The 27,803-nt window shown below is 46.4% G+C and overlaps 8 protein-coding genes across 8 annotated transcripts; 5 read left to right on the top strand and 3 right to left on the bottom strand.

Moving 5' to 3' along the window:
• Positions 1-1,231: 1,231 nt before the first annotated feature.
• On the top strand, positions 1,232-3,898 carry F5147DRAFT_659322 (uncharacterized protein; the record flags this gene model as incomplete). The annotated part of the gene is made up of 15 exons (XM_041434572.1): positions 1,232-1,265; positions 1,322-1,463; positions 1,520-1,551; positions 1,713-1,780; positions 1,830-1,906; positions 1,957-1,981; positions 2,034-2,090; positions 2,154-2,375; positions 2,413-2,494; positions 2,613-2,753; positions 2,809-2,953; positions 3,002-3,191; positions 3,248-3,327; positions 3,381-3,518; positions 3,571-3,898. 15 exons carry the CDS (start codon positions 1,232-1,234, stop codon positions 3,896-3,898), a joined length of 1,761 nt encoding a protein of 586 aa, XP_041284825.1.
• A 1,304-nt stretch (positions 3,899-5,202) lies between these two features.
• On the bottom strand, positions 5,203-5,754 carry F5147DRAFT_588707 (uncharacterized protein; the record flags this gene model as incomplete). Its single annotated transcript, XM_041432105.1, has 1 exon — positions 5,203-5,754. A coding segment is annotated over one exon (552 nt), but the record flags the coding sequence as incomplete, so codon positions are not given.
• A 2,841-nt stretch (positions 5,755-8,595) lies between these two features.
• F5147DRAFT_781781 (uncharacterized protein) lies at positions 8,596-9,342 on the bottom strand (the record flags this gene model as incomplete). Its single annotated transcript, XM_041442693.1, has 5 exons — positions 8,596-8,855; positions 8,907-8,952; positions 9,007-9,060; positions 9,094-9,114; positions 9,181-9,342. The coding sequence occupies 5 exons, from the start codon at positions 9,340-9,342 to the stop codon at positions 8,596-8,598; spliced, it is 543 nt and encodes a 180-aa protein (XP_041284823.1).
• A 414-nt stretch (positions 9,343-9,756) lies between these two features.
• On the bottom strand, positions 9,757-10,564 carry F5147DRAFT_781780 (uncharacterized protein; the record flags this gene model as incomplete). The annotated part of the gene is made up of 5 exons (XM_041442692.1): positions 9,757-9,923; positions 9,985-10,067; positions 10,120-10,292; positions 10,338-10,370; positions 10,421-10,564. The coding sequence occupies 5 exons, from the start codon at positions 10,562-10,564 to the stop codon at positions 9,757-9,759; spliced, it is 600 nt and encodes a 199-aa protein (XP_041284822.1).
• Positions 10,565-11,941: 1,377 nt separating this feature from the next.
• On the top strand, positions 11,942-13,533 carry F5147DRAFT_792342 (uncharacterized protein; the record flags this gene model as incomplete). Its single annotated transcript, XM_041443095.1, has 6 exons — positions 11,942-11,976; positions 12,032-12,126; positions 12,268-12,375; positions 12,431-12,536; positions 12,870-12,959; positions 13,014-13,533. The coding sequence occupies 6 exons, from the start codon at positions 11,942-11,944 to the stop codon at positions 13,531-13,533; spliced, it is 954 nt and encodes a 317-aa protein (XP_041284821.1).
• Positions 13,534-17,340: 3,807 nt separating this feature from the next.
• Positions 17,341-19,279, top strand: F5147DRAFT_729548 (uncharacterized protein). Its single transcript, XM_041439365.1, has 8 exons — positions 17,341-17,531; positions 17,587-17,681; positions 17,737-17,940; positions 17,996-18,122; positions 18,181-18,184; positions 18,256-18,360; positions 18,417-18,507; positions 18,597-19,279. Exons 1-8 carry the CDS (start codon positions 17,497-17,499, stop codon positions 19,070-19,072), a joined length of 1,137 nt encoding a protein of 378 aa, XP_041284820.1. The 5' UTR covers positions 17,341-17,496; the 3' UTR covers positions 19,073-19,279.
• A 1,593-nt stretch (positions 19,280-20,872) lies between these two features.
• F5147DRAFT_82530 (uncharacterized protein) lies at positions 20,873-23,695 on the top strand. The gene is made up of 14 exons (XM_041443772.1): positions 20,873-21,205; positions 21,265-21,329; positions 21,377-21,456; positions 21,514-21,538; positions 21,591-21,644; positions 21,696-21,886; positions 21,937-22,031; positions 22,087-22,290; positions 22,346-22,493; positions 22,542-22,555; positions 22,620-22,735; positions 22,791-22,879; positions 22,933-23,067; positions 23,122-23,695. Exons 1-14 carry the CDS (start codon positions 21,172-21,174, stop codon positions 23,435-23,437), a joined length of 1,566 nt encoding a protein of 521 aa, XP_041284819.1. The 5' UTR covers positions 20,873-21,171; the 3' UTR covers positions 23,438-23,695.
• Positions 23,696-25,789: 2,094 nt separating this feature from the next.
• On the top strand, positions 25,790-27,748 carry F5147DRAFT_781775 (velvet factor-domain-containing protein; the record flags this gene model as incomplete). Its single annotated transcript, XM_041442691.1, has 6 exons — positions 25,790-25,868; positions 25,918-26,120; positions 26,170-26,333; positions 26,382-26,461; positions 26,551-27,609; positions 27,696-27,748. 6 exons carry the CDS (start codon positions 25,790-25,792, stop codon positions 27,746-27,748), a joined length of 1,638 nt encoding a protein of 545 aa, XP_041284818.1.
• Positions 27,749-27,803: the final 55 nt, after the last annotated feature.

Below are 27,803 nucleotides of genomic sequence, written 5' to 3'. Positions count from 1 at the left end.
CAAGCTGTACACCTGGCGTGCTGTCCAGATCTGTACAGATCTACACAGAACCTGGCAATTTACTGATGTGGGCCACGACTTGGATCAGCATGACTCTTGTTCGAACAAGGATCGACACACCCACCATCTGCAAACGGTGGGAAACGACTTGGATCAGCATGGCTGTTGCTCGAATGAGGACCGACACACTCACTTTCTGCGAACGGCGGGCAATGGACTTGGATCAGCATGGCTGTTGCTCGAATGAGGATTAACACACTCACTGTCTGTGAATGGTGGCCGGCCCAATCTCATGAAGCCTCACGCTGCCTCCAAGTCTTGAAACCTCGCAATGCCTCCTACCCCCACGCCAATGCGTGATCTCACGAGGCCTCCTGCTACTTCCCACTTTTGTGCAGTCGCAGGAGGAAAATGACGGAGTGCTTGTTTAGCCTACCCCCATAAATAAGGACGGAATGTGATTTACCAATACAAGTAAATTTGTTGCTCTCTAGTAACTGAGAAGTACAACACACAGGATAAAGAGGCACAAGCAAAATTATACTGAAAAAATGAAGGAGATGTTTCTATGTTTTGTTGGAACTCGTCCAGCTTCAAAACGGACGAGATTTCTAAGTCACCATTGCTATTTGCAAGTGCGAAGAGAATGAGGTGGTATACCGGCACGGGCTTGTGTTTTGGAACACCTGACAATAAATCACTGACAGCTGATAAGATACGAACAGTACAATGCTCCATACATGGGGGAGATGCAGGTGGGCAGCGAAGACTGAATTTTAGTGCGACGGAGGGCGCACGCAGTGGGGCTTGAGAGCTAGATGAGCACATGATGGTGGGTATTCTAGACAAGCAAAGAGATAGTAATGAACAATCCGAGTTGTAGGTTGAGTTGATTGAGTTTTAGGTGACACCTTGCTGTGCAGATGAATCACCTTTGGCAGTTGGCGAGTGCCAGAAAGTTGACTTGATGTTTTTACATAATCACCGCTGTTGTTGCAATTGGATTTGTATGGTTCGCAGAAGCTGAAAGTTCACAATTAACGCTCGTAGCAGAGCACTGGGTCTTTACCAGTCCCTACTGCAGCTTTCTTATCACACCAGTTCTGGATCCACAGTGTTTTCTTATCAGACGCCCCGCTCTTGTGATCCCCATGTCTTTTCTATTCTATAATCAGCTCACCAGTTCTAGATAAAGTACCTCGAGGAGAACTCTTCCCTGGATCAAATCACCATGGCTAACGCTCTTGACACTCTCCACATCCATGGTACTCACTTCTTGTCATCCAGTACTATCATCAACCCCGCTGAATATGTCCAACAGGTATCACCGTTGATTCCAGCGAGTCGAAAAGGGATATAGAGTCTGCTGAAGTATGGATTGGCCAATCACAAAGTTCGCCAATTGAACTTAAACACGAAGAGCCAGAAGGAAAAAAATTGCGACACACATTTTCTCCACCAAAGTAAGTACTCGACCCCAAGACATGTTCTCATTTGAGTTGCTTCCGTGTTACCTTAGGATGTTTTCTCACGAGGAATCATTTTCCTTACGTATGTGGCACAAGAACCGTTTTTTGAGAACCACACATCATAAAGACGTTACTCTCCACCCACATGAGATATTCCGTGCATATGATGCAAGACAAAAAAGTGAAACAAGAATAATTGCACTCTCACCTCAATCACTGACGAACTCAACTTCACATCTGTAGATTACCTCAAGTTGTATAAACAAAAAATCCGGATCCTCATTGACTTTTCTGGGAATACTTCCACTCAAGTAAGGATCCATGTCTGGCATCGGAACCGTCTAATTGGTAGATTAGCAGGCAGAGCAGGCAGGCTCTTCCGCCCAAAGCTCTGGGCTCATGCCTACCACTTCCAACATATTTGAGAGCTGTCCTCGGTGAGTCAGGATGATCATGGGGTGCCCTCCTTGAGGTTGATGCTCGCAAGGTTCCGAATTCTGGTAATAGGAAAGGTATATCACTTTCTCCGATCTCGAGCCAGTGTTGACGATACACTTTTGATAGGTAGGTGTTGGCAAGTCATCACTCATCGACCATGTATTTGGAGTAGGCGAAGAAACAGTGAGAAAAACAGTGGGCCAAATGCAGTGCTTCGACAAGCACAGTTACTCATACTGTCAATAGAACGTCGCCCATGATAAGCCAGGTGAGGCCAACATCGACAATGAGTTCATCTCATCTCAGAATGACAGGTTCTTTTTCCACGATAGCAAAGGTTTTGAACCAGGGGAAGAAGAAAACCTCAAAATAGTCCAAGATTTTATCGAACATTGGAAGAACATGCCGCATTTGAAAGATCAGCTGCATGCTGTTTGGTGGGGATTCTATCTCGACTATTCCGTTATGGTAGACTGACCAAATACATGGAAGGCTTTGTATTCAGATACCCCGTGCAGGCGGACGTTTGCTGGAGACAGGAACAGAGGATTTCCTGAAATCAAAACTTAAAGGAACCCTGGGAAATGGTAAGTGAATCAACAACTATCTCTCTACTACGTTGGGGCTCATACTTTATCAAAGTTCCCATTATTGTTGTCCTTACTAAATACGATACACTCATCGATCACGTGGAGTGAACTCTAGATGAAGCCTCTCTCGATGGATTGAGCGACAAAGATGTCAAAGACCTCATCAAGAGCAAAGCAGAAACAGAGGTGCAGACAACCTGCATCAGACCTCTTGAGGAATTTACAGAGTCTGTGATTCCCTACGCCAAGATCTCCAGTGTGTGCCAATACTCTGACAGGTTCATGCGTGCCTCTAAAGTGTAATATTGCAGCCGCAAAAGGCTACAAGGAGACACTCACTCGCCTAATCAAAATAACTGAAAGCTGTGTCGATCAGCATTCTGCGCCCAAGGCCGCAGTGATGACCTCTGTCGCTCAGCGAGTGCATTCTGGACTCAAAATAAAGGCATTAATCGAGTGAGTCTTGCTTGCCTCATTCTTATCTGGTAATTTACGCAATGTCAGGTTTGGCAAGCAAAGTTTGTCCCAGTTTTGCGTTCATAATCACTGGATACAGTCTAAATCTTCGCGTCTTGAAGGATATTGGAATGCGCTCATGTCATGCCCGACATTCAAGAACAACCAGATGAAGGATTGTCTATATGTGCTTCACAAAGACATCGTCGATGTGTGGAACTTCCGTGACCCTCATATGGTGATGGCCATTCTATCTGTCATTGTTGCATCCGTCCTAACATGATTTGCACATAGTACTTGCACAGCCAAGAGTTTAGGGATTTGATGATGAAAATGCTCGATAAGATACAAGCTAAATCTACCGCCACGACCATGTAGGCTGGTCTTTTACGTGTCAGATAAATTGTATCTCATTGAATGTTTACAGGACATTTGGGTCATCCATGGCCGGCCCTATTGTGACCATGCTGGGCGCCTTATCGGGACCTGCGGCTCCCATTGTAGTACCAATTGCAGCAGTCGCCGTATTCGTTGCACAATGGGTTTATGAGGTATACCAGATATCGTACGCACCACTATTTTCTGTGTGCAAAAGGATATCGACACTTCTTTGTCAGCGACGTGGTGCTTCAGCGCTTGATGGCCTACATCATGCACTTGACGCTTGTGTTACGGACACTTTTTTTCATGTCGAAAAGCCAGGTGCTCACTCATAGGGCCATCAAGCTCGCGGTCAATTCTTACCTTGCCTCCCCAATAAGGAAAGAGGTTCTTACTTGGATTCAGGATTATGTTCGGGGATTGGCTATCTTGGAACATGCAGATAAGGATATCTTGGATAAAATCGAAGAGATGATGCAATTTTACGAGATGGATGCGGCACAAGTGTCCGAACTTGAGGCAAAAATCCCCGATGTAGATTTGCTACCAGACGAAGCATGGTAAATCAAGAAGTCGTAGCACTCGATTGTTTCTTTTCTGGATGGTTTTGGGTGTGGGCAGTGTCTCAGTGTTGACGCGATTGCAGACAGTGCTCGGTTGGACTATACCATTGGATTTATGGCTGATCATGGCGATGTAACCTATGTTATACTGTGTTCTGTTGTGTGCTTACTGCTATATTTGACTTGAGCTCCAACATGCCAAGGTATTGCAATAGTGCATGAAAACTTGACCTCATGCACAGGCAATCATTTGATGGCTTCTGAACAAGTCATGGTGCACTGGATTCAGATACTCGGTGAGCTAGTAATGAGAGAAAACAACAAACACTGACAGTGCAATGGTCCCCACTAACCTTTTAGGATCGATGTAGCTTCGTTCCAGTGGTGGTAAGCCACACGATATGACCGTAGCCCAGAGCACATCCATTGCAGGCTCGCCAAAGATCCTGCATGTCATCTAAGTGCCACAAGGGAATGACGAGCCAAAAGTACCTTGTGAGATGAATTCAGGATCCCTGAAATGCAGATCAGTGCAACTGTATGCTGGAGGATCTTGGAAACGATGCGGTACAGTACTTAGAGCTTGATGCATGTTGTTTGTTGAGTCTCTCCTACATCTCGATCACAGGGCCCCAGGGTGTCAGCTGGTCTCTAAAGAAGCATGAGCACGTGCTTCCTTCTCCTATCATTCAATTCGATTCACACAAGCCGTGCCGGATCCAGCTGATTCTCCCCGTCGTCCATTCGATCCTCTTGAGTTGGGTTGAAGCAACTGGCTGAGACTTGAACCCCAGTGAAAAGTGGATATTGGGTGTACCCACGCAAAGCTTGGTAAGTATCGGTGTCACAAAATATTGTCAGAACTTGGCAGATCAACCGCTTTTTTGGGCCTTCAAGCTTCTAGGGAAAATGAGGCTAGTCACGCTATGCGACTACACTAGCTTAGCCGATATTTACCAAGTTTTTTTGGTTGTAGCACAAATCGAGTGAAATCGAGTGAGACAAGCTATGTGTGCAATTCAGCGTGGGTCGGATCATAATGTACATGCACATCTAGTATGAAAAAGCAACAAGCAGAGCAACAAAATGACAGCAGGACTGAAGACAGCAATAATGACAGTGATAAGAGAAACAATGGCAACAAGAAAAACAATGGCAATTATTCCTGGGGGTGACTGTTATTGACCATGCTACCAGTAGCGCACTCGATAGTGCTTGCTTTAGCCTATATGAGAATATAGTTAGTGTCAGTGCCAGGTCAACAGTAGCATACAAAGGTATACCCATTTGATTTGTTTGACTTGATCAACAAATGGCTGCCGCCAGGCAAGTGAGAATGCGACTCAGTGCTAACATGAACATATATGTGAACCTTTCGCATTTCTTTGAACATATTGTCCCAGTATGCAGCAAATTCACCGACAGTAACAGCTCTCCCTTTGTTTTGTGCTTGCGTGCGACTTTCTTCTTGCCCTTACTTTGTGTGAGAATGACCTGATCATAGCACAAAGAGCTGCATATTGGACAGGACTCAAGGTGCACAAATTGACCTGTGAAACCAATACACGAATTGAAGCACATATCGTGCATGATACCAGAGATGCCACTCAGCTGTTCGACAGCTCGTTTGGCTTGGTAGAGTGTCGGGAAATCATCGACATCTTTGGATTCCATCAGAACCTCACACGCTGCTTCGTAGTCCTTCCCCGCATGTGACAATTTAAGATAGAGTTTAACAGCAGCCTTGAGATCAGGGTCATCATCAAGAGACAGTTGGTGTTGGGGCGGATTTTGAATGTGTTCCACTGTTGCAGCATCAAGCCCAGATTCAGGGTCATCCAGGGAAGCATTTGCGAGTCCGAAAAATAAAGGCTAAGGAAATACACAAGTCATTGAGAGTGACATTTGAGTAGATGTTGTTTGCGAGGGTCTCCTCACCTGCGTCAAGGGGAGGTGGGACATCAACGTGTGGAAATGCAGGAGGTTCATCTTGATGATGAACAGTGTCGTCCTCATCAGGGATTTCTTCCACAGTCGGCCTGTGTAGATGTTGGGGACTCGATGGTTGTGGTAAGGGTAGTGGCAACTCTGCAACATCCTGTCGACAAATATTTGGTCAGTCTAGGGTGAAAAAGGTACAATACCAGATGCATGGACAGGGGGAGGGACCCACAAAGTGTTTTATAGGCACAGATTGGCAATGGCACGATACTATACAATGGGAGACACGGATCAAGGAGAGGACAAGATACTCTAGGTGCAAAGCCAAGGATGCATGCTATATTGCATACATGACTTCGCATCTATTGTAGCGCTTCGTCGAAACACTGCATTACATGCTTTACAGTTTGTTTTACATGTAACGGAATGTTGTTGTGGTCTTTACAGCGTTACAACAGCTGCTTACATCATATTACACTCTGGATTTGCCACGATTTCAGGCGGTGTCATGCTGGGCTAATATTCACGCAGGTACAGCCAATTGTCAATTTTGACTGGGCTTGAACTGAGAGATTGGTCACGTGGCATTTTGAACCTTGTGCCCTAATAGCAGTAAGTAGTGCCCAAAGTCCGATATACAACTCATTATCTAGGGTTATCATATCAGCGAAGAGGCTGGCAGCCTCGCCCAACTTTGAAATTATCTCCCATTCAATCATCATCCGCATCCACCCACCAATTTATAACCCTGGTCATCATCCACATGTAGCTACATACCTGTCCAATAAATTCAGTTTATTCAGCAATTACCCAAATTCCAGCACAAGCGACAACCAGCCATCCGGGCAATCCCAATCCCAGGGCCCTTGCCTCCGGCCCCCTCTAACAATTCCTATCTCAGCTCCTTCAAGGAGGAAGCCTGCCTACGGCATGAACAATCCAGATATGCCTCCGTGTCCATGGGATGGTACAAGAACTCCCTACATTCGCCCTCCCAGCATCCACCAGCAGGACTTCACCATGAGCGGTCCACGCTAATGCTTGAATCCGCGTGGAATGGACCCAATTTCATTGCAACAGTTAGTAAACACAGGCCTTATCAAGTTCGTGTCACTCAGCCAACACCTGTCGCCACCAGCTCAATGACAGGCATATTCATGCTTGTCTTGCACATCAGATGTGTCAATGCCCATGGCTGAGAATAATGCCATGCCAGGCAGAGGTGAGGGTTGTACTTACCCGCTGCATTCGCTGTTATAGCATGACATACAGAAGGGAGCAGCAGAGGAAAAAAATGTGGCTCGGACGGGGTGTATTATTTCGGATAGTAGTACCCATAGCTGGTATGTCTTCTGCCACGCACCTTTTTCATCCTCTGCTCCCATGTTCACCTCGTAGGGTAGACTTGACCGTTTTAAAAAAGATCCTATTTATTGTCTTCTTGGGGCAGCACCTGATGTAGACAATACATGCTATGTGCTATTGACTATGATCATTTTGACATTGGTATAATTGAGGACCATTGGCTCGCGCCCCGTACGGGGGTTTGGGGCGGTAGACTTGACTGTCCCTCCACGATCGGCTTACGAAGGATATTTTAGTGTGGAGTGACTGCAAATAGAGACGCTGATCGCCAACAGCTGTTCGATTTCTTGTGTCAGTGTTACTCGACCCCATCGAAAGATGTTCATGTCTTAAATTGCACACTGGGGTGCTGACACTCAGCGACGTCGGACATTATCATAATGGCTGTCGGTCGCAGCAAGCTCTCATGGGATTCAGCTCGTTAGACTGATCAGAAAGGCGAGCATTTTCTTATGGTCCTATTTAGGCGTTCTCTCATACATTGATAAGATACACATGAAAAGGCTGCAGGTTACACTGAAGACCATAACATAAATGACATCCAACGCTGCAAATTTGTCCTTGAACCTAATACAGACATTTTGTAAGTCAATTTCTCCTTTATTCCGTGATGGCATCATCTCAGTCCCTCGAAAAGATAGATTTAGATTGCAGCATATGACGCATGCGGTCAATGAACTTATGATTGAGTGAAATGGTGCAGTTCTAACTGTAGGCCTCAGGGATGCACAGAGCGCACGTGCGATAAACCAGGGTTCCACCTTTGACTTTGTAATCGAGGGACATGATAATCTGCACACTGTCCTTAAAGAAATGAAAACTTTCAAGGAGCGTTCACTGTTTGAAATCCATCAGTTTCGAAGGCTATCAACCAACAACAACTCGGTCTTAGGCATCAACTGGTGTCACTGATGTTGACAGGGACGTTCCATGAATTTATATATGATGTAACTCTGAAATGACAACACTGTATTACTTTTAAAAATATTGGCACAAGTCGAGATAGGCTGTGGAGCAGCATGGTATGTAGAACATACCCGAACTCAATGCACTTGAATCGGACAAAGAATGCGTCGGAGGTACATCAAGCCCAGTAGATCTCCCCACCATCACAGCTGAGGGTAACTCTCATGCTTTAAACACCCATACACCATACCGGGGAAAGCGCTACATATATTGTATGATCATACAACCATACCGTACAGTTCCACCTCCTGAAACTACCTCAATAGACCTCTCGAGGAGCCCACATTCACTGCTAAGATAACTCATCCACTTTGGAACACCATCTACATTGCATTGCATTGCCTAATATCAAGGTTTTGCTGAAAGACAAGTAGATCAGCAGGATTGCTGCCACAGGATGATGACAAAACATACACAGGCGATTATTTAAGTGATTTCAAGAACAGCGTTGATTAACTCCACATTCGCCTGAGAGGACAAATATTCTTCCTCCTTCGTGAAAGTAGCCACCACTTGTTCATAAGCATGAACGGGGTCGCTCACACCCTTCACGACAGCAGCTGCATGCGGAGATGACATGTACTGCTCCAGTGCAACATAAAAAGAGGGATCAGACTGCCCCTTGTCCTGAAGATAGCGCCACTTGTCAAAAATATAGAAAGAGTGTTCGAAGATAATGACAGCAGCTAAAGGGTCAATAATAAGCAGGTTTATCACAACGCAACCTCAAAATTCACCGGAAATGAGCTGAACAACCTTGTGCAAAGGTGATAAGCCAGAGGCCTGGCGAATTCCCAACATGAGAAATGTGTACAATCTGGCACCAATTGGACATACCACAGAGAGCAACTTAGACTGTATCACCGCACAGTGATTGTTGCCAAGCTTCTTCTATTGAGGAATGAGCATGGCTGTTGCTCGAACAAAGATCGACACACTCATGAACTGCAAACAGTGGACACCAAATTGGATCAGCATGGCTGTTGGTCGAATGAGGATCGACACACTCACTCCCTGCGAACAGTGGGCAATGACTTGGATCAGCATGGCTGTTGCTCGAACGAGGATCGACACACTCACTCCCTGCGAACGGTGGGCAATGACTTGGATCAGCATGGCTGTTGCGCGAATGAGAATTGACAGACGTACTGCCTGCAAGTAAAGGTTTGACATAAATGAGAGCAGCCTTTGAATTTTCCAATAATCTTACCCAAATATGTGGAAACCAAGTGCCCAGGATCCGTATTATCTTCTCATGCCCTTCAGATGCGCTTGTCTCTGCAGAGTCAAGATGATTTTGCAGTGTTCTGGCCAACATCAATCGTTAACACCAAGTTGCACCAAGCGAATGAGACCATGGTTAGTTACCTTTCAATTGCATATTTCATGCAGACCTCCAAGTTGGTCTGTTAGGTCGTGACGAACAATCGCTTTAGTACTTCATCATCCAAAGTTGTAGCTGTGCGTTCGATCAGTGGTCCAGAATTTGCATCATCTTTGTCCATATCTGATGGATCAATGGTCATCATGTATCAGAACTTGACCATAAAGCTTACTGGGAAGGCATACATGACATGGTGGAGGTTTTCAGACATCCTTGAGAAACTTCAATTGCGGTCCATTTGCAAATGTTTCTTCGGCATGTTTTGCGGCCAGTTTTCTAGCGTCTTTCCTAGATTTTCCTTCCGTTTTCAGTTGTGTGTAAGCGACGTCGTATAGTGCATCAAACTTTGTGAATAAAACGATGACAGGTACTGAGGGTTGTGATTCTGTGCATCAGTCGAATGTCGATGAGGGTGAGATGCAAAAACTTACTGGTTCCTGTGTCACACTGAGAGAAAAACTTATTTTCGGCTGCAGTGAACAACCTACATGCTTCATCCATTGGGATGCAGTACCTATGTTGAAACCATGAGATAGCGCATGTTGTGATTGACCGGTTGCAATTACCATATAGTGTGGAGCCATTTTGTTATCTTTGTTTCCTTGGAACGCTCAGTGATGAATGCCTTCACCTTGTCGAATTCTGATTCGCCGCCTGCCTTGAAACCCCATGAATCATGAAAAATCAAGCCCGGGTTGCTTCGAAACACCATTTCGTTCTCAATGTCATGCAGTCTGCACTGAGAGCACGTGAATTTATGACATCGACTAAGAGTACAACTCACCCCTCTGGATGCTGTTAAAACTTCGAGATCAATCTGATGTTGATGGGTCAGTACCATCGTCCTACTGGCAATGTGATGCTCACCTTTTCCCCATCAGTGTTGTATATTTCTGGTTGGTCCCGTGTGTTGCAAACTCTCTGCAGAATTGTTGTTTTTCCTGCATTGGCTCTTCCTATGATGAGGATCCGAAAGCGACCGATTTTCTCTCTTATCTTTGAAGGATCCATGGGGGAAGGTGAATGTGACTGAAGGAGAAGCGTTGGTGTAGCCTTATAATGGTTGCAGTGTGTGAACCTGGCGAATACCCAACCCGAAGCCAGCCTACCTAGAATCAGATCATGTGCATGAAGCATACAAGACAAGCATCAGTATAAGATCCATATTTGAAATTAGTGTACCGTATCAAGACTTCTATCATACCATACTTGTGGACCTATGACAAAACACTAGGCCAAAATTGTAACAAACACAATGACAACTTTGGAGTCATACCAAAGTAGTACCACGTATCCTGTTACCTTATTCAACTTAGTAAATAGCAATTGGACGGAATGTGATTTAGGGAATACAAACTAAGAGCGATGACCCAGCAGACAAGACACGAGAAAAAACATGTCCAAACAAAATGATCTTTGTCTCCATGAGCTCATTCAACTTTAACACGAAGGATGTCGAAACGGACAGCAATTATTGCCTCAGTTATCGTTGAGTGCTAGATGGCTGATAGGGGTGTACCAGCACAGGCTTACACCTGGCAAAATGATCCCGATAAGATACGAGCAGTACAAGTCAGAGGCAGATCTTTCAGATTTGGAACTGATGAGGTCTTTGAGGTCTTGTCATTATCTTATGCTGCACACGTGGCAGTCGGAAGTTGTAATCAACCCCAGGATAGCTCGGAACTTACGTAGGGCCGCCTTCTCCAGCTGCAGCATCTTTGGTAACTCAATTCTTGTCATCATGTGGTGTCATCAAACCCGCTGAATATATCCAACAGATATCACTGTCGATTTCACCAATTGGTCGAAAACTATAGAGTCTGCTGAAGTACAGACCAGCAAGCATCCGCCAATTGAATTTGAGTGCGAAGCAGGAAAGAGTTTGCGACGCATGTTTGATTCACCCATGTAACTTTCAAGTTCTCGACCCCGACACTTGTTCTCACCTGGGTCGCTTCTGTGTCTTTTTTTGCCTCAGGGTGACTTCCTATGAAGATCCATTTTCCCTACGTATACAGTACAAGGAATCTTTTGGGATGAAGACCAAAGACACTACTTTTGACCCAGATGACAATTTTCCTCGTTATCTGGCAGTCGGCTTTCTCCGATCTCAGGCCATTGTTGACGACGTGCTTTTAATAGACCGGCGTAGGCAAGTCATCACCACGTATTTGGAGTGGACAAAATGGTGGGCCAAATGCAATGCTTCAACGAGCACAGTTACTCATAATGTCGATAGATTGTCACCCATGATAAGCCAGGCAAGGCCAGCATCGATAAGGAGTTCATCTCATCTCAGAATGACAGGCACGACAGCAAGGGTTTTGAACCAGGGGAACAAGACAACCTCAAAATTGTCTGAGATTTATTGGCCGTCGGAGAGTAATGCCTGATTTGAAAGACCAGCTGCACGCTGTTTGGTGGGTATTCTATCTCGACCATTCCGTTATGGTAGACTGACCAAATACATGCAAGGCTTTGCTTTGAGATACCTCGTGCAGGCGGACATTTACTAGAGATGGGAGCGGAGGATTTCCTGCAATCGAAACGTAGTGAAACACTGGGAAATGGTAAGTGAATCGATAGCTATCTCTCTGCTACGTCGGAGTTCACACTTTGTCAAAGTTCCCATTATCATTGTCCTTACTAAATATGATATGCTTATCGATCACATGGAACGAACTCTAGACGAAGCCTCTCTCTCGATGAAGAGTTCGAGGAACTCGTGAAGAACAAAACAGAAGCGGAGCTGCAGGATACCTGCATCGGACCTCTACAGGAATTTGCAGGGCCTGGTATTCCCCATGTCATGATCTCTAGTGTGTACCAATACTCTGACAGGTTCATGCGTGAGTCTGAAGTGTAATATTGCAGCCACAAAAGGCTACAAGGAGACGCTCACCAACCTCATCCAAATAACTGAAAGCTGTGTCAATGAGCATCTTGTGCCCGAAGCCACGGTGATGTCCTCCGTCGCTCAGTGAGTGCATCCTGGACTCAAAACAGAGGCATTAATCATGTGAGTCTTGCTCGCCTCATTCTTATCTGGTGATTTACACAGTGTCAGGGTTGGCAAGCAAAGTTTGTCCCAGTTTCGTGTTTATAATTACTGGATACGATCTCAATATTTATGTCTTGCAGGATATTGGAAGGCGCTTGCATCATGCCCAATGTTCAAGAACTACCAGATGCAAGATTGTCTACATGTGCTTCATACTGACATCTTCAATGTGTAGAACTTCCGTGACCCTCATGATGTGATGACTATCTTATTTGTCGTCGTTGCATCCGCCCTAACGTGACTTGTGCGTAGTACTTGCACAGCCGAAGAGTTCAGGGAATTGATGATGGGAATGCTCAATACGATACAAGCTGGACCTACAGCTGATCCCACCAAGACCATGTAGGCCTGGTCTTTTGCGTTACAGATCATTCTTATCTCATTGAATGTTTACAGGACATTTGGGTTATCCATGGTGGGCACTATTGCAGGTGTTGTGTCCGCCTTGGCGGGACCTGTGACTCCCATCGTAGTACCAATCGCAGTAGGTGCCGTACTCGTCGTATGGGTTCACGAAGGTATACAAAATGTCATACGCACCACTATTTTTTCGTGTGCGAAGGGATACTATGAACACTTCTTTGTTAGCCATGCGGTGCTTCAGCACTTCATGTCCTACATAATCCATTTAACACTCGTGTTGCAGACACTTTTCATCGTGTCAGAAAGCCAGGAACTTACTTGTAGGGCCATTAAGCTCGCAGTCAAATCCTACCTCACCTCTCCCATGAACAAGGAGGTTCTTACTCGAATTCAGGATTATGTCAGGCCATTGACAATCCTGGAATGCACGAATGGCGATACCTTGGATAAAATCAAAGAGATGATGCAATTTTACAAGATCGATGCAACACAAATGTCCCATCTTCAAGCAGAGACTTTTCATGTAGATTTGTCGTCGGACAAACCATGGTAAATTCAGAAGTCGTAGCATTCAATTGTCTCTTTTGTGGATGGTTCTGTGCGTGGGTGATGTCTGAGTGCTGAAGCGATTGCAGATGGTGCTTGCTTGTACTATACAACTGGATTTATACCCGATCATAACAATGTAACCTGTGCTCTACTGTGTTCTATTAACGTAATGTACTTACTACTAGATTTTACTTGAGCCTCCAATGTGCCAAGGTATTGTCACACATAATAAGCAACAGCACCAAGGAAGCCATATCCAAATGCCAGGATAAAAATCTGACCAATGATGATGACTGTGTAGTGCATAAATTTGGAGTGACCATCAGATACCGTTAGAGGGGAGGTGGATGCAAAATCCATGCTGCAGACAGCATGGATTTCGTGTTCACTTACATAGAAATATTATACACTTGACCCTAGCCGCATGCATGCCATTGACACAGCCTGGACTATGAATATAATCAGAAACACTGTCACTCTATTACGAACATGGCAAATACCTAGATACAGACACATCATTGTGTCGTTGAAATTTTTGATTGCCCTAGACAAGTAAGTCTTCGGGGACTTCAAGGAGAACTTGAAGACAAGGGCATACTGGAAATGTAGATCCGAGCACCCCCTTGGAGTGACTCTGTTAGAGGTTCAGAATCTTCAGATCCATAGATAGGCTGAGTACCAACATATGTATACAAAGACTTGCTGGCCCAATTTGCTTTTGTTGAGAAATTAAATTTCAGCGCTATGGATACTGCGAAGAAGCTCACTGCAGGGGCACCAAGAGAAATATGTTTAATTTCCTGTAGCAAATTGCACCCTTAGCACCTCAATGTATCGAAGGGCTGCCGCCGCGTGTAGTGATGTGCACAGCCCGGCTTCAGGCTGTGGGCCGGCCAAAGCCGAGCCTGATTAGGCCGAGCCGAGCCGGGCCCAAGTCAGGGCCTGACCATGGCCCAGGGCCCGGCTTGAGGTGTTGAGAAGCCTGAGCCAGCGGCTCAGGCTGCAGCTTTTGCCCAGAATCCAACAGAGGTCTCCTCAGGCTGCTTCATGTGGTTCCTCAAGATGGGTGTATTGGTTGATGCAAGAGGCACTGTCCGCACGGTCGAATTTGCCCCTCATCATTTTGGGTTGAAGTTGGTATGTCAGGCATTCGTTGTTATGACTGGGATAGGTCGAGCTGTCTTAGTTCGAGTGGACTGAGATTCGGCGAGACAGACGTGGTTCTTCTCTCGAATGAGAGGTCGAAGGTTTCTGGCTAAGGCAAGTGTTGGCGACTTCCTTAGAATAATGGTTCTTAGATAGCAAGGTTGGGGACCTTGCTAAAGGACTTGTTCCAGGTAAAACCCAGTAGATTAAAGTGAAGAATACAAGTGGTACGCTATGTGTCTATATAGCGAGAGTTCAAGCGGAGCTTGTAAATGTGTATCAAGATAGAAGGCAGACAGCCCGCTTGGTAGACAATAAGAGAAGAGATAGTAACCATGGCGCGGACAGCCCGCTTGATAAGAGATAACGGCTAGACATAGTGATGGTTACTGGCACGGAAAGTAAGCTTAGTGATGATATGAGTAAGAGTCTGGAAAGTAATCAGTCGTTCAGTAACAGACGTGACAAAGGACCATTGTCCAGTAACAAAGGAGAAGCGAGGAGAATAAATGTACCGTAACATTCGTCTCATTTAAAAATTTATGAAAACCTCTGCAAGGCAACTGTCTCTTCTGATAATCACGTTCGCATCTATGAGTGCTTGGAACAATCATCGCTAGCCACATGGCAGCTCTCAGAAGAAGTCGATGTCTCAACACTCCCATCTGTATCACTGTCCTCATCGTACTCCATGGTGTTTGTGTTCCGTTCAAGAGCCTCAAGCTTGTCACCAACATATACGAGTATATTCTGCACAAGGTCCATCATCAGATCATCAAATTCCTCACGATGGACCACTAAGCTTTTAGCAGGCATGTATTGCGAAGATGATCTTCAAGCTGGCAGAGGACTTAGAGAACGCCGAGAATCTTCATGCACTGTGCAGTCTCATCCAAACCATATGTGCGTTTATATTTTTGTTGACGATATTTAAATAATGATTCATGTTGCAGGGGTCAATGGGTGCTTATGTTCACCCTTCATGAGATCTCCTCATCCTCTTCCCTCCTCCTACTCGTGTCTGTCATCTGCACTCGTTTGAGCTATATCAGCAGTTGCTGACATGCGCTGGGCGTTTGCGCATGGTGTTCGTGGTGTTGGGAATGGCGTGGTGGAGCTTCTCAACCTGGGTGAATTCACGCGCGACTCAGAGTACCAATTTACATTGGTATGTGCATGTCATTGATTGCTCACCGTTACAAATATGCTTAGATTGAATTTTAGATCATTTTGTTCTTGAAAGCCGTCATTGAGCCCAAGCCGAGCCACGGCTTTGGCCTGGCTTGGGCTCATGGCTTGGCCTGAACTTTTGCAAAGCCCAAGCCCCCCAAAGCCGGGCCTAAGCTGGGGCTTTCAGGCTGAGCTGGGCCCGCACATCACTAGCTGCGTGTCGCCTTAAGTTGAGGCAGTTTATTGAAGCTTATGTAAGCGGCTTGCAGTGTCCACCACTTTGTGACTACGAGACTATAGATCTTAGTATACATGGCATATCCCGGCTATGTACGTCTCAGGCGCTCGGAAGCGTGATGAAGTAATATTACGTTACATGGGGAGCCGAAGTATCTGTATGATTGCGGAAATTGAAAGTTCGACAGCCAGAACAGCTCGGGACTTACGTAGTAGAGCACCACATCATGCACATGCATCATGCATGCACAGTTCCTGCTGTAGCTTTCTTATCCCACCGTTCTTGTGATCCACGTGTTTTCTACTTTAGAATAAACAGGGTGTGCCGTTAACCTAGCTCAGAGGAGAACTCTTCCATAAATCAAGTCCGACCCCCATGGCTAATGCTCCTCAGCCTCTCCCCATCTATGGTACTCAAATCTTGTCGTCAAGTACTATAATCAACCCCGCTGAATATATCCAACAGGTATCACCGTCGATTTCAGCAAGTCGAAAACGAATGTAAAGTCTGCTGAAGTACGGATTGGCAAGTTCAATTCGCCAATTAAACGCGAAGAAGGAAAGAGTTTACGCGAGACGTTTTCTCCACCCATGTAACTTTTAAGCACTCGACCCTAACTTATATTCTTACCTGAGTTACTTTGGTGTCTTTTGCTTTAGAATGTTTTCTCGCGGGGATATATTTTCCTTACATATGCAGTACAAGAAATGTTTTCGGACGAAGACCAAAAACGTTACTCTCGACCCAGAGGACATTTTCCAGGTATCTGCTGAACCAGGTAAAATAATAATCATAGCACTCTCACCTCACACGAACTCAACTTCACATCTGTAGAATACATCAAGTTGTATAATAAAAATCCGGATCGTCGTCGACCTTCCCGGCAATACTTCAACTAAAGTAAGGATCCACGTCTGGCATTGAAACCATCTAAGTCGTAGATTAGCAGGTTCAACAGGTTGCCTCTTCCGGCCAAAGTTCTGGGCTCCTACCTACCACTTCCGCCATATTTGAGAAGTGTCCTCGGTGAGTCAGGGTGATCATGAGGCACTGGCGTTGAGGCTGACGCTCTCAAGGTTTCGAATTCTGGTAATAGGAAAGGTATCTGACTTCCTCCGATCTCGGGCCAGTGTTGACGACATGCTTTTAATAGGTAGGTGTTGGCAAGTCATCCCTGATCGACCACGTATTTGGAGTAGGCGAACAACAAGTGAGCAACGACACTTCAACGAGCATAGATACTGATACTGTCAATAGATCGTCGAGCACGATAAGCCAGGCGAGGCTATCATCGACAAGGAGTTCACCTCACCTGAGAACGACAGGTTCGTTCTCCACGATAGCAAAGGTTTCGAACCAGGGGAAGTAGAAAACCTCACAATAATCCAAAAATTTATCGAACGTCGGAGGAACATGCCGGATTTGAAAGATCAGCTGCATGCTGTTTGGTGAGGTTTCCATCTCGACCATTCCGTTATGGTAGACTAACCAAATACATGGAAGGCTTTGCTTTCAGATACCCCATGCAGGCGGACGTTCACTAGAGACAGGAACGGAGGATTTCTTGAAATCTAAACGTGATGGAAGCCTGGGGGACGGTAAGTGAATCGATAACTACCTCTCTGCTACGTTGGGGCTCACACTTTGTCCAAGTTCCCGTTATCGTCGTCCTTACTAAATACGATATGCTCATCGAACGCGTGGAGCGAACTGTAGATGAAGCTTCTCTCGATGAATTGAGCGATAAAGCTTTCGAAGAACTGGTCAAGAGCAAAGCAAAAGCAGAGGTGCAGGATACCTGCATCGGACCTCTAGAGGAATTTTCAGGGTCTGATATCCCCCACGCCACGATCTCCAGTGGGTACCAATACTCTGACAGGTTTATGCGTGCTTCTAAAGTGTAATATTGCAGCCGCACTCACCCATCTGATTGAAATAACTGAAAGTTGTGTCAATCAGCATCTTGCACCCGAGGCCGCGGTGATGACCTCGGTCGCTCAGCGAGTGCATCCTGGACTCAAAATAGATGCATTAATTAAGTAAGTCTTGCTTGCCTCATTCTTATCTGGTGATTTACGCAATGTCAGGATTGGCAAGCAAAGTTTGTCCCAGTTTCGCGTTCATAATCACTGAATACAGTCTAAATCTCAATGTCTTGCAGGATACTGGAAGGCGCTTACATCATGCCCAATGTTCAGGAACCACCAGATGCAGGATTGTCTACTCGTGCTTCATACTGACATCGTCAATGTGTGGAACTTCCGTGACCCTCATCATGTGATGGCTATCTTATTTGTCGTCGTTGCATCCGCCCTAACGTGATTTGCGCATAGTACTTGCACAGCCAAGAGTTCAAGGATTTGATGATGGAAATGGTCGATAAGATACAAGCTGGATCTACAGCTAATCCTATCACGGTTTTATGTGACAGATAAATTTTATCTCATTGAATGTTTACAGGAAATTTGGGTTATCCATGGTTGGCACTATTGCGGGCATCGTGTCTGCATTAGCGGGACCTGCGGCTCCCATCGTAGTACCAATCGCAGCAGGCGCCGTGCTCGCTGTATGGGTTCACGAAGTATACAAAATGTCGTACGTCCCACTATTTTTTTCGTGTGTGAGAGGATATCGACACTTCTTTCTCAGCCACGTGGTGCTTCAGCGCTTCATGGCCTACATCATGCACTTGACACTTGTGTTGCAGACACTTTTTATCGTGTCAAAAAGCCAGGAACTCACTCGTAAGGCCATCAAGCTCGCAGTCAAATCCTACGTCGCCTCTCCAATTAGCGATGATGTTCTTATTCGGATTCAGGATTATGTTGGGGGATTGGCTGTCTTAGAACACGCGAATAACGATACCTTGGATAAAATCGAAGAGATGATGCAATTTTACAAGATCGATGGGGCACAAATCACCGAACTTGCAGCACAAATGTCCAACCTTCAGACAAATATTTATTTGTTACCAGACGAAGCATGGTAAATCGAGAAGTCGTAGCACTCGATTGTTTCTTTCTTGGATGGTTTTGGGTGTGGGCGGTGTTCGAGTGTTGACGCGATTACAGAGTGCTCGCTTGTACTATACAACTGGATTTATACCCGATCGTAACAATGTAACCTATGCTTTATTGTGTTTTATTGACGTGATGTACTTAGTACTGCTAGATTTTACTCGAGCCTCCAACGTGCCGAGGTATTGTAACAAGTCCATAAAAACTTGGCCTCATGCACAGACAATCGTTCGATGCCTTTTGAACAGGCCATGGTGCACTGGATTTAGATACTTTGTGAGCTAATGAAAGAAAATAATGAACAGTGCGATGGTCTCCACTGACCTTTTAGTGTTGAGGATCGATGTAGCTTCGTTCCAGTGGTGGTAAACCACACGGTATGACCGTAGACCAGAGCGCATCCATTGCAGGCTCGCAAAATATTTTGTATGTCGCCGCAAGCGCCGCAGGGGAATCACGAGCAAAAGTACGTTGCGAGATAAATTCAGGATCCCTGAAATGCAGATCAGTGCAACTGTATGCTGAAGGGTCTCAGAAACGATGCGGCACGGTAGAGCTCGATGCATGTCGTTTATCGAGTCTCTCCTGATTCTAGATGGGTATACGTATTACGCAGCTGCATACAACATGAGGCCTGAGGACTACACGAGGAGTCAGAGGTCAATGTGGCTTTGATCATTTGGAAGCGACGGAATATCTGTGTTGGGTCACAAGGATCTGTAAGAGTGGGCAAGGCGGAGAACGTACAAGCGCCTGAGTGCTAGCCATACTTCGAGGCGGTCGGTATCTCGATCACGGGTCACAGGGTCTATGCCTGAAGGGTAGCAGCACCTAACAGCTGGTCTCTAAAGAAGCATGAGCGCTAACTAACCGTGCTTCCTTCTCCTATCATTCAATTCGAATCAGTCACGGCATGGTCGCTCCAAGCCTCCATGCATACATATTTGGTACGCCCTCGACCATTTACAAGCAACCAATTAATTCTCTCTCTATCTTTGAAGGGTCCACGGGAAAACGTACTAGTAGTAGATGTGACAGAGAAGTGTTGGTGTACCCTTATGATCATTGCAGTGTGCAGTGTGAACCGGCAAATACGCAACCCGAAGCGCTGCCAGATTCAGTGGGCAATGGGCAGTATAGATGTATGTTAGCTCAGGTGTACATACCTTGCCAAGCCTCGGAATTTCTGTGTTGGCCCTTATGTAAGCAAATCAAAGATCCATATTTGAAATTAGCTATGCTCAAACCAAAATCCCAACTCGAAGGTGGGTAAGCTTTTGTGCCCTCCGAGTCCTTGCCGCGCCATGAGTTTGCGCAAGTCTCCCATACTTAGCAGTCATATTGCGAGGAAGACAGCCAGTTTCCTCATGATCATAAGTTATCCTCGAACCGCTTCCAGGAGAACTTCAAGTTGCAACTATGAATCCTCAGTAGTACCGGTGGATTCCAGTGAGTCTATCAGGCTGATTTAACAGCTATGCCATATGATGTTCTTGTGACCCACATGTCTTCTATTTTATAATTAATGACGACTGCAGGGTGCATGCCACTGCACGCAGCACCATCATGAGCTCGGCATGCACGCGGGTACCTCACTCCCTCGCAGCTGAAGTACTGACTCACGGCTTGCCCTCAGCCTCTATATAAATTTACATTAGCTCGAAGTCGACTTTTCCCCCAAATCAGTATGGCCAATACTCCTCACGCCTCAACGGTTTCCTGGCCTCTCCACGTTTATGGTACTCAATTCCTGTCGCCAAGTAACCCCACTGAATATATCCAATAGGTGTCACCGTCGATTTCAGCAACTCGAAAAAGAATGTAGAGTCTGCTGAAGTGCGAATTAGCAAGTCGCCCACGCCAATAAAAAACGGGGCAGGAAAGGCCTTACAACAGACGATTTCTCCACCCATGTAGGGACTGAACCCCACCGAATGTATCCACCTGATGAGCTATTGTGTTTTATCATAGAAAACTTTCTCTTGGAGATACATTTTCCTTGCATGTGCGGTACAAGAAATGGCTTGGGCTCAGGACCGAGCATGAAGACATTGTTTTTGAACCGGAAGATATGTTCCGTGTGTGTGGTGCAAGAGAAAGACAAGGTGAAAGAATAGTCGTGTCCTCGCCTTGATCGCTCACGGATTTAACCTCGCGTGCACAGAATACAACAAGGTTTATAATAACATCAAGATGGTCGTCGAACTTTCTGGAAATCCAACAACCGAAGTAAGGCTCTATGTCTCCCATCGGAAACCATCTAAGTGGTATGTTAGCAGACCGAACAGGTTTTCTCTTCCGATGAAACCCGGGAACTCCGGCCTACCACTGACGAAATCTTTCGGAAGTGTCCTCAGTGAGTCTGAATTATAGTAAAGTGCCGTTCTTTAGGTTGATGTCAGGGGCTTTCAAGGTTCCGAATTCTGGTGATAGGCAAGGTACCAGGTTTTCGCTGATCTCAGGCCGGTGTTGACACAATATTTCCAATAGACCGGTGTTGGCAAGTCTTCGTTGATCAACCACGCATTTGGAGTACAAAACGCGGTGGGTTGACCACGACACTACACAACGTCCAGCTACTCATACTGTCAATAGACCGCTTCGCACGCACAGCCAGGCGAGGCCACCATCGACCAGGAGTTCATCTCACCGCAGAACGACAGGTTCATTCTTCACGATAGCAAAGGTTTTGAACCAGGGGAAAAAGACAACCTCAACATTGTCCGAGATTTCATTGGCCGTCGGAAAGCAATGCCTGATTTGAAAGATCAGCTGCACGCTGTTTGGTGGGGCCTCCATCTTAGTGCATTTGTATGGCAAGCTGACGACATACAAGGCTTTGCTTTGAAATACCCCGCGCAGGCGGGCGTTTACTAGAGACCGGCGTGGAACAATTTCTTACATCGAAACGCGAAGGAGAGCTAGGAGAAAGTATGTTGGTGGATTGCTACCGTTCTGGCCAGATCACAGCTAATGCATGTCAAAGTTCCCATTGTTGTCGTTTTCACCAAATACGACGCCCTCCTCGACCGCATGGAAAGAACTTTGGACAAGTCCTTCACCAAGGATTTGAGCAAGGAGGCCGTCCAGGAACTCACGAAGAAAAGCGCAAAAGACAAGCTAAAGGAAGTTTGCATTACACCCCTAGAGAAATTTGCAGGGTCCGATATGCCGCATGTTACAGTTTCCAGTGGGTGTCACTGCTGTGATTGTCATCTGCGTTTTCAATATAATTTTGAGCGCAGCAAAGGGAACCCACCACGAGGAGACGCTGGCCAATTTGATCCGAACCACTGAAGAACTCGTTTGTAAGCATATCGGGACCGACGCGTCTGTGATGACGTCCGTCGCTCAGCGAGTGGATCCTGGTCTCAAAATAAAGGCATCAATAGAGTGAGCCTTACTTGCTTCATTCTTATCTTGCGATTTACGCGGTATCAGAGTTGGCAAGAGAAGTCTGTCTCGATTTTGTATTCAAAAATACTGAACATAATCTGAGCGTTCATGTCTGTCTTTCAGAATACTGGAAGGCGCTCGCATCAAGCGCACCATTCAAGAACCGTTCAATGTGGGACTGTTTGCACGTGCTTCACACTGACATCGTCAATGTATGGAACTTTCAAGACCCTGATGGTGTAATGGTTCTCTTCTTTATTCGTTGTCGCATATTCTGACGCCGTTCACGTGCAGCACTTGTGTAGCCCAGAGTTTAGGACAATAATGACGAAGATGGTCGATGAGCTGGACGTTGGACCCACTGCTGATCCCAACAAGAACCTGTAGGGCAGTCTTTCATGGAACGGATGGATTTCATCTCATCCCATGTTCGCAGTGCATTTGGGCTCTCCATTGTGGGTACTATTGCGGGCATCCTGTCTGCCTTGGCCGGACCTGCCGCCCCCATCGTAGTGCCGATAGTGGCGAGTGTTGTGGTTGCGAACTGGGTTTACGAGGTGTATCAGCGGTCGTACGTCCTGCTTCTTATCCTTCATCGAGATAATAACAACAGGTCTCTTCTCAGCCGTTCGGCGCTCCAACGCTTCATGAAATACATGATCGACTTGACTCTTGTGTTGCAGACGCTGTATCTTGTGTCTGAAAACCAGAAGCTGTCTCGTAGAGCCATCAAACTTGCGGTCAAGTCCTACCACGGCTCACCAATGAGCGGAACAGTCCATGATAGGATTCAGCAGTACGATAAGCAATCGACCTTCCTAGAACGTGCGGACCGCGATTCATTGGATCAATTCGTCAAGCTACTACAATCATATAACATTAGTGCAGAGAAATGCCGGTCTTCGGGGCAAACTTCCCACTGTGGATTTATTATTGGATGAACCATGGGACGCGAAGTCTTAGTACTTGATTCTTTCTTGTGTGTATTATTTTGTGTGTTTGCTGGTGTCTGAATTTTGGAGTACCTGAGGGAATCGTGACGTGTCTTCACTCGCACTATGTAATTGGAGTTATAGTTGGCCTGTGCTACTGTACTTTGCCTCCCTGATGTTCATCAGGGAAACGTAATTCATTACACATGATTACAGAGTGCTACAGAGCGCTCTGAGCATTCTGTAGCACGATCTCACGCGCTGATGTTCCGAGGTACTGCAACCCTGAAAAGCTTTTGCTTGAAATGACCTGAGAAATCAGTTTATCCTCCCGAGACACAGTGCATTGATTGCTACTCCCATGATCCGGACTCGGAGAAATGGTAATAGTGTCATCAAATTGACATGACTCAGCCTACGAGGAAATAATTATTTCCCTTCATTGTCCGGGCCACTACACACATGAGAACATTGAATATGCCAGCATGTCCCACCGCGCGTTCCGTATGTTAGCTATAGATCCCTGGGCTCCGAATATGCCAGCTTGTCCCACCGTGCGGTCCGTATGTTAGCTATAGATCCCTGAGTTCCGTAAAATGGATAGAATTGTCCGGCGTATGTAGTATACCAATGAGGATGACAGCCTAGTTAACTCAGAGGTAAGTAAAGAGAATTAGTGTCCCACTGTGATTGTCGGATGACTTTCGTACTGCATTGTCGCCTCCCCTAAACAGACCTGGTAAACAAACGGAATCTTCTCGTAATCCAGATATCACGCGCCTTGAACCTCAACTGACCTTGCCTTGTTTGTTGCAAAACATCCGAAGCAGTGGTAAAAGAAGCATGATTACTGAGCGCTGAGCTTGAACAACGATATGGAGGAATCTAATCGGGTTGTTGGTCCCAAGGTGGATTTTCGTGCGTCGCTTCTTTACGGCTGCCAAAAATACCTGTCGGGAAGGGGTAATGCAGACTCGGACAAAGATTGCCTACTCGATGGAGAAGGAACGACCATGTTTACTATATGGATCACGTAGAACACTGAGACCAAGAGAAGCGTACCATTCATGGGGACTGATGGTCGCGAGAATCACAAAGCTTCTTTGAATATCCATGGAACAGATATGGTCATGATAAGCCGTCGTGACAATATGATCAGTCATCAAATGGGCCTGCGACGAAACGATCAATAATAAACAGCAAGGTATCAGAGAAGCTTGTAGACGATCGCTTGTCATCGAAATTTAATAGCCCTTGGAGACGAAGAAACATAGACCACGAATGTTAGTACACTGAGGAGGCTCATCCTTATCTGCAGCGTGTTAAGTTTAGAAGGGGGCCTGGCCAGCTCTAGACTTACCTTTGAAGGCCCATCTGCAGGAATAGAAATGTTGAAAACCTGGATGTGAGCGGATATGGCGCTAGTTCTGAGATGACAGCACGCAATGTCAAGCGCGGAGTCCATGGACTTATCGAGAACAAGTGAGGACTTGTGGGCTACTGTGGGGCACTGGTAGGCTAAAGTAGGTCGGTCATGAGAGACAGGAACGAGGTCAATTTAATGAATATCGTAGTACCTACGGTTCGCCAAGATGCGAGTTGATCGTCGGGGTGAGATTTGGTTCGTGTCGCGTGGTAGAAGTGATCCGTTGCAGGGAAATTGCGTGGTCCGATAATGATGCAACACATGGGCATTCATAGGTGTGGTCTGGGAAGATCGACGAACCATATGGGTTGACCTGAAGATATAAAGTTCAGTTGTATAAGTTAGTTACAAGAACGCGATGATGATAAGGTTTGTTTTCTCGACTAAAGGTAAAATGAGCTGCTATAATTGCCTACCATCGCTTGACGTTGTACTGTTGTAGGACGCGATGAGGGCCGATGGAACGGAAAGTAGACAGGGTTCAGGGCTGGTGAGAGCTGAAAGGAGCTGAATCTAGGACTGATTGCCACGTGTGTGGGACCCGTGTTGTTGGGTTGCCATGTCATAAACCAGGTTTGGGTTGGAACGTGGTTCCCAGCCAGCAAAACAATAGACCATCGATTTTACAAAGGTCCTATCAAGATACTCATCGTCATCATCGTTGACGACGACGAGCTCGACAATAATGGACCCAGCCACTTACCATCCTATCACAGCTGGCTATGGATACGCTGACCGTGACAGAGGTTATCATGAGAGAGACAGATTGTAAGTCCTCTTCCAGCGCTCCCACTTCACACAGGAAAAGATCGTTCCAATGTTACGGTTCCGCCTACTACTAAGGGCATCAAAGTTAAACGTCCATCACCGTTCAACTTCGTATCAGATAACTTACTTCTATCCCCCTTGTCTATATCATCTTTCTCCTCACTGACATGTTTAATCGTCCGCACAGGGAATATGAGCTTACTGTCAGGCAGGAGCCAAAACAGGCCCGTATGTGTGGTGTAGGAGGTACGTCAGCTACCTTTATTCCTTTTCACACAAGCTTATCCTCGCTTAGCTGACCGACGTCCAATCGACCCACCTCCCATCATTCAACTTCGTGTTATCGACCCACAAACTCGTCAACCTCCTTCTCCAGCTCGCCTAGATGGCGATGATTCAGATCCAAGCTATGCCCACAGCTTCCTTCAAAACCCTTATTACTTCATGTTTGCAAGTCTGGCAAAACCTGACGACGACACCGAACTACACTGGCTAAAAGTCAGTATATTGTCGTCATCATAATCTCTCTCTGATTGCTAGCTGTCAGGATGGGAAAACGCGGTGTACGACAGGTTCAGTTGTCTCGTCCCTCTACCACCTCAAAGATACCGAAAATCGCAATGAGGATGCTGGCTTTTTCGTTTTCCCCGACTTAAGCGTTAGAACCGAGGGTTCTTATCGTTTGAAGCTTAGCCTCTTCGAAGTCGTCAGGTGAGTTCGCTGACTAACCACCCACTCACATCCCTAACTTCTCCTCAGCAACACCGTCCGCCACTGTAAATCAATATACTCTGCACCATTCTATGTTTACACTGCCAAGAAATTCCCTGGTATGGAAGGTGAGCGTAAGGTTTAATCATGCAAATTAATTCCTCAACGCTTCCTTCTTGGCTGATTGTTCGTTGCATAACTGACCTGCATTCATCAGAGTCCACACCTCTTTCATGTTCGCTAGCCGATCAAGGTATCAAGATCCGGATCCGCAAAGACATTCGTGTTCGCAAGCGTCCTATCGCTGCACTCACTACTCCGATCGATACCGAGAACAACAATAATGAAGAAGATGAAAACGATACCCCGGTTTCGGCAGTCACTTCTTCCGGTCATTCCAAACGTGCTCGGCACGGCACAGTGTCTTCCAATGGTGCACCAGACTTGCAGACTCCTACCGGGTCACTAGTGGGGCTACCCGCATGGCCATCATCAACGAGTTTAGATCCGATGCTGGGTGCTCCAAGTGCACCGGGTGGCGTCGAACTTCCTGCGCCGACTCACCCTCCGCCGTCTGCTCCTCCAGGTGGAGCCATTCCACCACCTCGCGGCGCCAGCTATGAAAGCTCGCGTCTGGGAGGTTCCATACCCCCGCCACCTGGGGCGCAACTGATAGCCCCGCCTGCAGCAGCCGTGTTTGAGAATTCCCGCAGTGCACCCCCATCCATTGCACCTGCATCCTCCGCTGTCTCTCAACGGCAAACTATGCATCCCCCTGCGCAGACTGCACCTTTTTCACCAGCCGCTCCCGTGTTTAACTCGCAAGGCAGAGTAACATACGAGGCTTCGCGCACTTCCTCGTTTGATTCGTCACGGTCTGCTTATGAAGGCGGTCCCAATCAACGACCCCCGTTCGAGAATTCAAGGGGAGCGTATGAGCAACCAGATCAGCGGGGATACGAAAGCTCACGAACAGCGTATGAGTCTCCACCGCAGCGCACTGCTTATCCATCCGGTTATGATGGTCAGAGCGCGACATCTAGCACTTTCCAGGAACCATATCCATCTGCTGGACAATATAGCAGTCAGCCAACTACTTCTAGTCAATACCAGCATCCGTCTTCATCTCACCAACAATACCCTTCATCATCACGGCCTCAGTCGCAGTATGGAGCACCACCGTCCAACACATACCCTACACCCACGCCATATTCACAATCACAGTCTAGGTATGAATACCCACCCCAGCAGCCGCAGCAATATGCTAGCCCAAATGGTGATTCGTACTACGAGTCATCTCCAGCTGCCTCGTCTGGACCCTCTCACAACCATGGACAACCATCCTACTATCCCTCCAGTCAGTCCTCCGCTCATCCTCCATCATGGAACACCCCTACCCCTACCCCTCCCGCTAATCCACAACCCTACTCATCATCCGCACCATCTCATACCCAATCATACGAGTTCAGC

Source organism: Suillus discolor (genome assembly GCF_016758755.1).
Source record: "Suillus discolor strain FC423 chromosome Unknown F5147scaffold_153, whole genome shotgun sequence".
NCBI lineage: Eukaryota > Fungi > Basidiomycota > Agaricomycetes > Boletales > Suillaceae > Suillus > Suillus discolor.
This window is presented reverse-complemented; position numbering and strand designations above follow the sequence as displayed.